Below are 12,642 nucleotides of genomic sequence, written 5' to 3'. Positions count from 1 at the left end.
TGAAATATTTTGATAAATTTGATGTGGCCAGGGATCCCTCAACAAAGATACTTGCAAGTTTCTTTCTTTCTATCTAATGTCAGGAAGAGATTCAACCCTTCCCCATCTCACACTCAGGACTATGAAGGACACATATTAGTAAAACTCCATGTTTGTGGAGGGAATCAGTGAATGAGTCCTGGACTTTCACCCTATCCCTAAATCTTTCACTTTCATGGGTGAATATCTAATTTGATAGTTAATCTGGAAGAAAGACAAAAATCCAATCATGATTAACTGGGTGGAGCTTAAGAAGTCTAATCCAATTTAGTTCTCTCTCTCTCTCTCTTTTTTAAATCTAGCCAATTTCCCAGGCTGGATTGTAGTGGTATAATCTCAGCTAACTGCAACCTGTGCCCCCTGGGTTCAAGTGATCCTCCTGCCTCAGCCTCCCTAGTAGCTTGGATTATAGGCACAGACCACTGCACCTGGCTAATTTTTGTAATTTTAGTACAGGTAGTGTTTCACCATGTTAGCCAGGATGGTCTCGAACTCCTGAACTCAGATGATCCAATGCCTCTGCCTCCCAAAGTGCTGGGATTACAGGTGTGAGTCACTGCGCACAGGCAAAGTGGTTCATTTTTAATATGTGTAAGAGATGTGTATTGGAAACATCTGTGTCTTGTGAATGATGCATAACACTATCACACAGCTTTCAAAGCTTCTTACTGAAATTTTCAGTGAGGCTGGAAAGAGGATTACACCTGTAATCCCAGCACTTTGGGAGGACAAGGCGGGTGGAATGTTTGAGTCTAGGAGTTCAAGACCAGCCTTGACAACATAGTGAAACCCACTGTCTTTACAAAAAGTCAAAAAATGAAAGATTAGCTGGGCATGAGATCTGAGCTTCAGAGATCCTCGGTAACATTTGCCAGTGCTATGAGTTTATTGCAGCAGTGGCTAATAATTCATGGAGTAGGAGTGATCTTGCCTGCTCTTTAGAAGTTGGGACACACTCTTCTTGGTACCACAAGGGTAGAACTAGGTTTCTGTGGCCACTTATTGCAGAAAGGAATTGGAGTAAACTCAGGGCTCTTTCACACATGCTAGAGAAATGACTTTGGCCCTGGGAGAAGTGGGGGTTCCTGGGGAATGGCCCGAGAAACTTGCCTTTTCGCTTGATTGTCCTCTAGAGTTTTTCCTTGCAGATTTGTCAGAATGAGCCTCCAGTCCCCATCCAGACTCCTGGAGCTGGCAGGGCAGAGCCTGCTGAGGAACCAGCTCTTGACCATCTTCACCCTGGACCAGCTGCCCAGGGAGGTCTTCCCTCTGATGTTCATGGAGGCCTTCAGGATGAAACGTTTTGAGGCCCTGAAGCTGATGGTGCAGGCCTGGCCCTTCGTCTGCCTCCCTCTGGGATCCCTGATGAAGACACCTCATCTGGAGACCTTGCAAGCTGTCCTGAGGGGACTTGATTCACTGGTGGCCCAGAAGGTTCGCCCCAGGTGAGGTGACTCAGGTGGCCTGGGGAGAAGGGTCCAGGCCTCCAGGGAAGGGACAGCTGGCTCAGGAGGAGTGGTGGGGTTGGGGAGTTAGGGTGGCTCAGAGGCTTCTGATGGTGCCCATGAGAGTCCCTGGGCATTGCCCAGCTCTTCTGGGAAAGGACTGCTCACCATACAGGGTCCACTGAGGAAACAGGAGCCTGCTTCCTCTCACTGGAAGGTAAAGGTTCTAGAAGTGGGTACCAGGCAGAATCCAAGGGGGAACGGGATGGAGAAGAGACAGAAGGAGGAGCACTGAGGACAGGAGCAGCTGACTGATGTCCTGGATGTGGAGTGAAAGCTCAGGTCAGGGGTGGGTCCTTGCCTACATTCTGAGCTTTTCCCCTATGTCACTCACAGGAGGTGGAAACTTCGAGTGCTGGATTTGCGGGATGTTGATGAGAGTTTCTGGGCCATATGGTCTGGAGTCAAGGTCCTCTCCTGCTCCCCAGAGGCCATGAATAAGAGGCAGACAGTGGAGGACTGTCCAAGGATGGGAGAGCACCAGCCCTTGAAGGTGTTCATAGACCTGTGCCTAAAGGAAAGTACGCTGGATGAATGCCTGAGCTGCCTCTGCAGGTGGATCCACTACAGAAGAGGTCTAGTGCACCTGTGTTGTAGTAAGGTGCAGAATTACTCAATGCCCAGTTCAAGTTTCAGAAATTTATTGGAAAGGATATACCCAGACAGTATCCAGGAGTTGGAAGTCTGGAAAAAGTCCTCTCTGAATAAAACGGGAAAGTTTGCCCCTTACCTGAGCCAGATGAGCAATCTTCGCAAACTCTTTTTAGCCTTCACTTATGGGCGTAAGTTATACGTGGGCGGCCAATGGCATTTCATTCCTGACTTGGAATCTCCATTCCTCTGCCTGTACTACCCCCAGATACTTTATATAAGAAAGATCAGTAATATCAAAGAGCACCTGGAGCACCTGCTCAGGTAAGAAATGATGGTGAGCTTTCTCTGCAGACCATACCACAGACTTTTGTTCTTTTTCACAGTAAACGCTAGTGGGCATCTAATGTATGTCAGCCACTGGTGATGTCACAGGGAATGGGATGCTAGAATGTCAACTCATTATGCTGTTCAGTGCTCTATATCCTGAAGTGGGTATCACAAGACCACTCAAATAAGGGCAGAGGGATGGCCTGGGGTAGATGCTACAGAGAGAGATGTGTAAGGAGCCAGTTAGTTGGGGGTTCAGATCTAGTGAGGGTGCATTTGTGAATTCCTTGTGAGGAAGAGTGTATAAAGTTAGTATGATGAAAACATATTCTTCATCCAGAGGAGGGTATGAAAGAAGAGAAAGTAGCCAGGCACGGTATCTCATGCCTGTAATCCCAGCACTTCAGGAGGCCGAGGCAGGCAGATCACAAGGTCAGGAGTTCGAGACCAGCCTGGCCAACACAGTGAATCCCCGTCTCTACTAAAAATACAAAAAAAATGTCACTGGGCATGGTGACAGGCACCTGTAATCCCAGCTGCTTGGGAGGCTGAGGCAAGGGAAGTGGAGGTTGCAGTGAGCTGAGTTTGTGCCACTACATCCAGCCCAGGTTACAATGTGAGACTGTCTCAAAAAAAAAAAAAGAGAAAGTGCATGAAACCTGTGCATTTCACAGCAGCAGCTCTGTCTTCAGCAGCTTAGTAAACACCAATGATCCTGTCTCTAATTCCCTGTCTGTAAAACGTCGCTTTGAACTCCAGGAAAGGTAATTGATATGAGAAGTGCATGCTTCTGGGATGGAGGGTGAGGGAGTAGGCGTGAGAGTGGTACCTATCACACAGGCAAGGGTGAAAGGACTGAGCCTAAAATGGAGCTGCCCCTGAATGATCTGAGTCTTCATCAGGCAGCACCTTGCATGCGGACCATCATCTGATGATGGGAACAAACTTGTGTTTGGGTGAAACAGGCTTCCCCATTGCAGGTTACTATAACACCTGTGTTGTAGTAAGTGCAGAATTACTCAATGCCCACTTCAAGTTTACCATTGAGATTATTTCCCACCCCCCTCCTCTAACTGGCACCATTGCCCATAACTAACTTCTTGCTCTCCGCAGGTACCTCAAGAACCCCTTGTGGGCCTTTACATTCTCTAATGCTTACCTAGCTGATGAGGACATGCAGTGTCTGTCTCAGTACCCAAGCCTCAGTCAGCTAAAGGAGCTGCGTCTCACTTATATCCTAATGTGGACCACCAATCTTGAGCCCCTTGGAGTTCTGCTGGAGAAAGTTGCTGCTACTCTCAAGACCCTCGTCTTAGAGGACTGTCGGATCCAGGACCCCCAACTCAGGGTCCTCCTGCCTGCCCTGAGCCACTGCTCCCAGCTCACCACCTTCTACTTTCGTGGAAATGAGACCTCCACGAATGCTCTGAAAGACCTGCTGCATCACACAGGCGGGCTAAGCAAGTTAGGCCTGGAGTTGTATCCTGCCCCTCTGGAGAGTCTTGACAACAGGGGTCATGTCAATTGGGAGATCCTCGCCCCAATTCGGGCTGAGCTGATGCGTACACTCAGGGAAGTCAGGCAGCCCAAGAGGATCTTCTTTGGTCCCACCCCTTGCCCTTCCTGTGGCTCAGGACCATCTGAGAACGTGGACTTCCATCTTTGCTCCTAGGGAAGGCCTGGTTAGTGGGATGGATACGCTGTCTTCTGGACACGTGGGAACTAAAATATTGTACGTGGGTGCATTTTTTAAATTTTTATTTTATTTTTTATATTTTTATTTTTATTTTATTTTATTTTATTTTATTTTATTTTTTGAGACAGAGTCTCACTCTGTCCCTCAGGATGAAGTGCAGCGGCACAATCTCAGCTCACTGCAAGCACCACCTCCTGGGTTCAAGTGATTCTTCTGCCTCAGCCTCCCCAGTAGCTGGTGTTACGGGTGTATGCCCCCACACCCGGCTAATTTTTGTAGTTTTAGTAGAGACAGGGCTTCATGATGTTGGCGGAGGCTGACCTCAAACTCCTGACCTCAAGTGATCTGACCACCTTGGCCTTCTACAGTGCTGGGTTTACAGGCGTGAGCAGCAGGGCCCAGTCAGCCGCTTCTTAAAGGAAGCACACAGCCATGTATTTGAGACACATGCTCACTGTGAGTGGAAAAACAAAGGTGACTCAGCCAGGGGCAGGACTGGGTAAAAATGCTGACTTGGCATCGATGAGACCTTCAGGGACCTGTGTCCTGGACTCAGAAGTGGAACTTGAAGTTCTAGACTGATGCAGGAGTTACCCCTGCAAGAATGGTTATTTAAAAATGTCAAAAATAAATGGAACCTGAATGGAAACTTTCTGGTGTCTTCCATGATTCATCAACCTGTTTTAGATATTTATACATCAGAAGTCTCTAGAAATCTGCCTCCTGGGTTCAAGCAATTCTCCTGCCTCAGCCTCCTGAGTAGCTGGGACTACAGGGACCCGCCACCATGCCTGGCTAATTTTTGTATTTTTTGTAGAAAGGGGGCTTTCACCATGTTGACCAGGCTGGTCTTGAACTCCTGACTTCAGGCAAACCACCCGCCTCAGCCTCCCAAAGTGCTCAGATTGTAGACATGAGCCACTGCACCTGGCCTGATATTCTGATACAAGCATAAAATGTGTAATGTTCAAATCATGGTAACAGGGATAGCCACCATCTCAAGAATTTATCATTTCTTTGTGTTAGCAACATTCCAATTCCATTGTTTTAATTATGTAGAAATTTACTATGAACTATTGTCAACATGATTTGCCCTATTGTGCTACTGAACCCTGGATCTTATTCCTATCTGTGTTTTTATTCCCATTAACCATCCCCTTCTTATTATCCATTTCTCAGTACCCTTCCTAGCTTCTGATAACAGTCATTTTACTATTTTTAAGTTTCATGTTTTTAATTCCTAAATATGAGTGAGAACATGCTATGTTTGCCTTTCTGTATCTGGCTTACTTCACTTAACATAACGCCCTCTAGTTCCATCCATGTTGTTGCAGATGACAGGATTTCATTCATGTTTATGGCTGAATGATATTCTATTGTGTGTATTTACCACATTTTCTTGATCCATTCATCCGTTGATGGACACATTGGTTGATTCCATATTTTGGCTATTGTGGATAGTGCTGCAATAAATAGGGGAGTGCAGGCCAGGTGCAGTGGTGCACGCCTGTAATCCCAGAATTTTGGGAGGCTGAGGCAGGTGGATTACTTGAGGTCAGGAGTTTGAGACCAGCCTGACCAACATGGTAGTTTTTTTTCTGGATATATATCCAGCAGTGGGATTTATGGTTCATATGGTAATCCTATTCTTATTTTTTGGAGGAAACTCCATACTGTTTTCCATAGTAGCTGTACTAATTTACATAACTACCAATGGTGTACCAGGGTTCTCATTTCTCCATATCCTCCCTAGCATCTATTATTTTCTGTTGGTTTTTTATTTTTATTTTTATTTGTTCAGAGACAGAGTTTTGCAGCGTGAGCCACCGCACCCAGCCTATTTTTCCTGTTTTAAAAGTTGGTTAATTCTTTTGTGTTTATTTTAGAGTTTACATCAGAACAATTTACAGTAATATACACCCTTACTAGAGCTTGTCATATAGTCAAAGACAAAGTAGTTAATACTTTTGCAAATAGTAGATAAGCCTTTGGAGTGATTTATTTTATTTATTTATTTATTTATTTTTATTTTTTTTTTTTTTTTTTTGAGACGGAGTCTCGTTCTGTCTCAGGCTGGAGTGCAGTGGCGCGGTCTCGGCTCACTGAAACCTTTGTCTCCAGGGTTCATGCCATTCTCCTTCCTCAGCCTCCTGAGTAGCTGGGACTACAGGCGCCCACCACAGCCCGGCTAATTTTTTGTATTTTTAGTAGAGATGGGGTTGCACCGTGTTAGCCAGGATGGTCTCAATCTTCTGACCTCGTGATCTGCCCACCTCAGCCTCCCAAAGTGCTGGGATTGCAGGCGTGAGCCACCATGCCTGGCCAATAATTTTAAGATCTTATGTAAACTATGAGAATTTCTCACTTCTAGTGGAAGCACATTAAATATAGACCATTAGTGAACAAGGTTTTGTCCTCAAAGGTTTTTTTTTGTTTTTTTTGAGACAAAGCCTCACTCTGTCACCTAGGCTGGAGGCTGGAGTGCCTTGGTGCTATACTGTATAGCATATATGTGGACTAAAATAAATACCGATGAAAATGCAAACATATATTCTATATACTTTCCATATACTTATATTCTATAAGGTCACATGCAAATTCAAGGCTAGGTCAAAGAGTAGAGTGGCTGTTTATGGAAAAGTGAGTGGAAGTGAATCATGGTAATAAAAGGAAATAGACATAGATATAGATATGAATAGATAGACATACACACATCTAGCTGTAAGAGGAATGTCGTGGACCAGCAGTGACAGTGAGCCGTGTAAAAAGGCTATAATTCTTGTGATTGTGTGTCCGTTTTCAGGATGCATTGTAGCTTACCCTTTTAGAAAGGATGATGCCACAGTCATAGCAAATAAATGATTATAACATGTGTTTCCTTTCTGGGGCATCTCTGGAGAAATTTCCAATGGTAGGAGAACTCAGTTTACTGGGCAGGTGATCACACAGGTAAAATTTTACAGATTCAGTGGCACTACCATTAACTTCATTATCCTTGGTATTCTACAAAGGTTGAGTGAACAAATGGTATCTTGAAACTAAAATTAGCTAAACTAACAAATAAAACGGGATTATTATTATTAATTTTTTTTTAGACAGAGTCTCTGTTGCTCAGGCTGGAGTACAGTGGTGCTATCTCAGCTCACAGCAACATCCGCCTCCCAGGTTCAAGCAATTCTACCTCAGCCTCCTGAGTACCTGGGATTACAGGCGCATGCCACCACACCCAGCTAATTTTTGTATTTTTAGCAGAAATGGGATTTCACCATGTTGGCCAGATTAGTCTTGAACCCCTGACCTCATGATCTGCCCCCTCAGCCTCCTAAAGTGCTGGGATTACAGGTGTGAGCCACCACGCCCGGCCTATTTTTTTTTTCTTTTCTCAAAAGATGATGTCATAGTATTGGGTTCTATGAACTTAAGAGAGTGAGCCAATCATTCAGTAACAATATGACTCAATACTGCAAGACCTTGATGCAGTATTTGAAACACTATTTCCAGTAGGTGAAGGAGGCTTTCAGTGATGCTTAGACCTTCATTCCCAAGCATTTGGAGATTGCATCCTTTAGAAATGACACCAAGGGAAATCTGCCCCTGAGCAGCATTGGATGGGACTGTACCAAGTGACTTAAAATTAAGGGTATCCAAGGAAAAGCCTTCCCTAGAAGCAGACGTCACCACATAGTGGACAGCTTTTCCAAGACAATGGAACAAGACTCCATTTGATCTGAGACTTCCATTGACTGAGACTTGGTTTTGTTTTGTATTAACACAAAATGCTCAAACCTATATTTTATTTTATTAGGTACTTTCACCACTCAAAGCAAGCACTTTCTAAGGTCTCCTGTTCAAAATGTAGCCACTCTCATTAACCAAAGCAATTGCTGGCTATGAACTCGTTTAGATGAAAGGGAAGGATCACAAGTAGTAGTAGAACCTGCTCTCATACACAGTTGGGTAGCAATTGAGGATGCTAACTTCATGATAAGGTTTGTTATCCTTCCTTTGGTAGGTTGGTTAATATTTATAATTAAGTGACTTGGCACTGAGAAGAAGCTATAGGTGCACATGGGTGGCCTATGACAATTATTGATTTCATTACTGGTAATTTATCTCTGTGCATAGAAAACATTAGTGGAACTCTTTTCAAACAACCAGCTCCTGGATTCTTTGATTTTTTGAAGGGTTTTTGTGTCTCTATTTCCTTTAGTTCTGCTCTGATCTTAGTTATTTCCTGCCTTCTGCTAGCTTTTGAATGTGTTTGCTCTTGCTTCTCTAGTTCTTTTAATTGTGATGTTAGGGTGTCAATTTTAGATCTCTCCTGCTTTCTCTTGTGGGCATTTAGTGCTATAAGTTTCCTTCTACACACTGCTTTGAATGTGTCCCAGAGATTCTGGTATGTTGTGTCTTTGTCCTCATTGGTTTCAAAGAACATCTTTATTTCTGCCTTCATTTCATTATGTACCCAGTAGTCATTCAGGACCAGGTTGTTCAGTTTCCATGTAGTTGAGCGGTTTTGATAGACCGCTAGCAAGACTAATAAAGAAGAAAAGAGAGAAGAATCAAATAGAGGCAATAAAAAATGATAGAGGGGATATCACCACCGATATCACAGAAATACAAACTACCATCAGAGAATACTATAAACACCTCTATGCAAATAAACTACAAAATCTAGAAAAAATGGATAAATTCCTCTACACATACACCCTCCCAAGACTAAACCAGGAAAAAGTTGAATCTCTGAACAAACCAATAACAGGCTCTGAAATTGAGGCAATAATAAATAGCTTACCAACCAAAAAAAGTTTAGGACCAGATGGATTCACAGCCAAATTCTACCAGAGGTACAAGGAGGAGCTGGTACCTTTCCTTCTGAAACTATTCCAATCAATAAAAAAAAGAGGGAATCCTCCCTAACTCTTTTATGAGGCCAGCATCATCCTGATACCAAAGCCTGGCAGAGACACAACAAAAAAAGAGAATTTTAGACCAACATCCCTGATGAACATCGATGCAAAAGTCCTCAATAAAATACTGGCAAACTGAATCTGGCAGCACATCAAAAAGCTTATCCACCATGATCAAGTGGGCTTCATCCCTGGGATGCAAGGCTGGTTCAACATACAAAAATCAATAAACATAATCCAGCATATAAACAGAACCAACGACAAAAACCATATGATTATCTCAATAGATGCAGAAAAGGCCTTTGACAAAATTCAACAACCATCATGCTAAAAACTCTCAATCAATTAGGTATTGATGGGACATATCTCAAAATCATCAGAGCTATCCATGACAAACCCACAGCCAATATCATACTGAATGGACAAAAATTGGAAGCATTCCCTTTGAAAACTGGCACAAGACAGGGATGCCCTCTCTCACCACTCCTATTCAGCATAGTGTTGGAAGTTCTGGCCAGGGCAATCAGGCAGGAGAAGGAAATAAACGGTATTCAATTAGGAAAAGAAGAAGTCAAATTGTCCCTGTTTGCAGATGACATGATTGTATATCTAGAAAACCCCATTGTCTCAGCCCCAAATCTCCTTAAGCTGATAGGCAACTTCAGCAAAGTTTCAGGATACAAAATCAATGTGCAAAAATCACAAGCATTCCTATACACCAACAATAGACAGAGAGCCAAATCATGAGTGAACTCCCATTCACAATTGCTAAAAGAAAATAAAGTACCTAGGAATACAACTTACAAGGGATGTGAAGGACCTCTTCCAGAACTACAAACCACTGCTCAATGAAATAAAAGAGGATACAAACAAATGGAAGAAAATTCCATGCTCATGGGTAGGAAGAATCAATATCATGAAAATGGCCATACTGCCCAAGGTAATTTATAGATTCAATGCCATCCCCATCAAGCTACCAATGAAAACTACTTTAAAGTTCATATGGAAACAAAAAAGAACCTGTATACGCAAGAAAATCCTAAGCAAAAAGAACAAAGCTGGAGGCATCATGCTACCTGACTTCAAGCTATACTACAAGGCTGCAGTAACCAAAACAGCATGGTACAGTTATCAAAACAGATATGTAGACCAATGGAACAGAACAGAGGCCTCAGAAATAATGCCACACATCTACAACCATCTGATCCTTGACAAACCTGACAAAAACAACCAATGGGGAAAGGATTCCCTATTTAATAAATGCTGTTGGGAAAACTGGCTAGCCATCAACAGAAAACTGAAACTGGACACCTTCCTTACACCTTATACAAAAATCAACTCAAGATGGACTAAAGACTTAAATGTAAGACCTAAAACCATAAAAACCCTAGAAGAAAACGTAGGCAATACCGTTCAGGACATAGGCATGAACAAAGACTTCATGGCTAAAACACCAAAACCAATGGCTACAAAAGCCAAAATTGACAAATGAGATCTAATTAAAATAAAGAGCACACAGCAAAAGAAACTATCATCAGAGTCAACAGGCAACCTACAGAGTGGGAGAAAATTTTTGCAATCTATCCATCAGACAAATGGCTGATATCCAGGATCTACAAGGACCTTAAACAAATTCACAAGAAAAAAACAAACAACCCCATCAAGAAGTGGGTGAAGGATGTGAACAGACAATTCTCAAAAGAAAACATTTATCCAGCCAACAAACATATGAAAAAACACTCATCAACACTGGTCATTTGATTTGCATTAGAGAAATGCAAATCAAAACCACAACGAGATACCATCTCACGCCAGTTAGAATGGTGATCATTAAAAGTCAGGACACAATAGATGCTGGAAAGGATGTGGAGAAATAGGAATGCTTTGACACTGTTGGTGGGAGTGTAAATTAGTTCAACCATTGTGGAAGACAGTGTGGCGATTCCTCAAGGATCTAGAACCAGAAATGCCATTTGATCCAGCAATCCCATTACTGGGTATATAGCCAAGGGATTATAAATCATTCTACTATAAAGACATATGAACATGTATGTTTATTGCAGCACTATTCACAACAGCAAAGAATTGGAACCAACCCAAATGCCCATCAATGATAGACTGGATAAATAAAATGTGGCACATATACACCATGGAATGCTATGCAGCCATAAAAAATGAGTTCATGTCCTTTGCAGGGACATGGATGAAGCTAGAAACCCTCATTCTCAGCAAACTAACACAGGAACAGTGAACCAAAACACTGCATGTTCTCACTCGTAAGTGGGAGTTGAACAATGAGAACTCATGGATACAGGTAGGGGAACATCACATACTGGGGCCTCTCGGAGTGTGGAGGGCTAGGGGAGAGGTAGCATTTGGAGAAATACCTAATGTAGATGACGGGTTGATGGGTGCAGCAAATCACCATGGCATGTGTATACATATGTAACAAAACTGCACGTTCTGCACATATATCCCAGAACTTAAAGTAGAAAGAAAGAACAGAAAGAAAGAAAGAAAGAAAGAAAGAAAGAAAGAAAGAAAGAAAGAAGAAGGAAGGAAGGAAGGAAGGAAGGAAGGAAGGAAGGAAGGAAGGAAGGAAAGAAGGAAGGAAGGAAGGGAGGGAAGAAAGAAAGGAAGGAAAAAGAAAGAAAAGAAAAAGAAAGAAGGAAGGAAGGAAAGAAAGAAAGAAAGAAAGAAAGGAAAAAGAAAGAAAGAAGGAAAGGGGAAAGAAAGAAGGAGGAAAGAGAAAGAAAGAAGGAAAGAGAAAGAAGGAAGGAGGAAAGAAAGAAGGAAGAAAGAAAGAAAGAAAGAAAGGAGGGAGGGAGGGAGGAAGGAAGGAGGAAGGAAAGAAAAAGAAAGAAAGAAAGAGAGAGAGAAAGAAAGAAAAGAAAAGAAAAGAAAGAAATAAATTTCACTGGCTGAGGGTTCTGCAGGCTGTGTAATAAGCATCCCCACAGGCTTCTGGGGAGGCCTCAGGAAGCTGCCAATCATGGCAGAAGGCAAAGCGGGAGTCAGTATCTTACATGGCAAAACCAGGAGCAAGGGCCGGAGGAAGTTCCACACACTTTCAGCAACCAGATCTCATGAGAACTCACTCACTATCTCGAGGACAGCACCAAGGGGCTGGTGCTAAACCATTCATGAGAAATCCATCCCATGATCCAGGCACCTCCCACCAGGACCCACCTCCAACACTTACATTTCAACATTAGATTTCAGGTGACAAATACCCAAATATATTATCTAATTTGGGAGTCCTAAGCTGGAGGTTGTGGTAGAGCCAGATTGTTCATAATTATTTCCCCTGACAAGCGCACTGGGACAAAGTTTTTTTGTGAGTTCATTATAAGAATGATGCCAGCAGAGAGAAATTTGGGAACCAACAGCTACAATGTCTCACATGTAAAAGGGCACCTCCTCATTGTTATGGGACTAGGGAAACCGTGGATTGTCTTTATTATTTCCGATGAGATGGAAGCTTTCCCTGCACTTGGATTATGTCCTAAGTAAGGATCTTTTCTCTAGAGAATGGAAAAGTTTTCATGGAGGTCTTAGGGCCCTTGTAAGC

General features: G+C 42.9%; 1 protein-coding gene across 1 annotated transcript; it reads left to right on the top strand.

The window, feature by feature from the left end:
• Positions 1-1,197: 1,197 nt before the first annotated feature.
• Positions 1,198-4,137, top strand: LOC116813902 (PRAME family member 33-like). Its single transcript, XM_032760968.1, has 3 exons — positions 1,198-1,484; positions 1,881-2,459; positions 3,579-4,137. The coding sequence occupies exons 1-3, from the start codon at positions 1,198-1,200 to the stop codon at positions 4,135-4,137; spliced, it is 1,425 nt and encodes a 474-aa protein (XP_032616859.1).
• The last annotated feature ends 8,505 nt before the right edge of the window (positions 4,138-12,642 follow it).

This window comes from Hylobates moloch, unplaced genomic scaffold (assembly GCF_009828535.3).
Source record: "Hylobates moloch isolate HMO894 unplaced genomic scaffold, HMol_V3 SCAFFOLD_9, whole genome shotgun sequence".
NCBI classification, from domain to species: domain Eukaryota; kingdom Metazoa; phylum Chordata; class Mammalia; order Primates; family Hylobatidae; genus Hylobates; species Hylobates moloch.
Note: the sequence above shows the minus strand (reverse complement) of the source record. Positions and strands in the feature narration are given on the sequence as shown.

Bases quoted from the DNA above. Each gene is read 5' to 3' on its own strand.
- LOC116813902 (XM_032760968.1), top strand. From the start codon at position 1,198: ATGAGCCTCCAGTCCCCATCCAGACTCCTGGAGCTGGCAGGGCAGAGC. The intron at 1,485-1,880 runs GTGAGGTGACTC...TGTCACTCACAG, and splicing joins GCCCAGAAGGTTCGCCCCAG to GAGGTGGAAACTTCGAGTGC. The intron at 2,460-3,578 runs GTAAGAAATGAT...TGCTCTCCGCAG, and splicing joins CACCTGGAGCACCTGCTCAG to GTACCTCAAGAACCCCTTGT.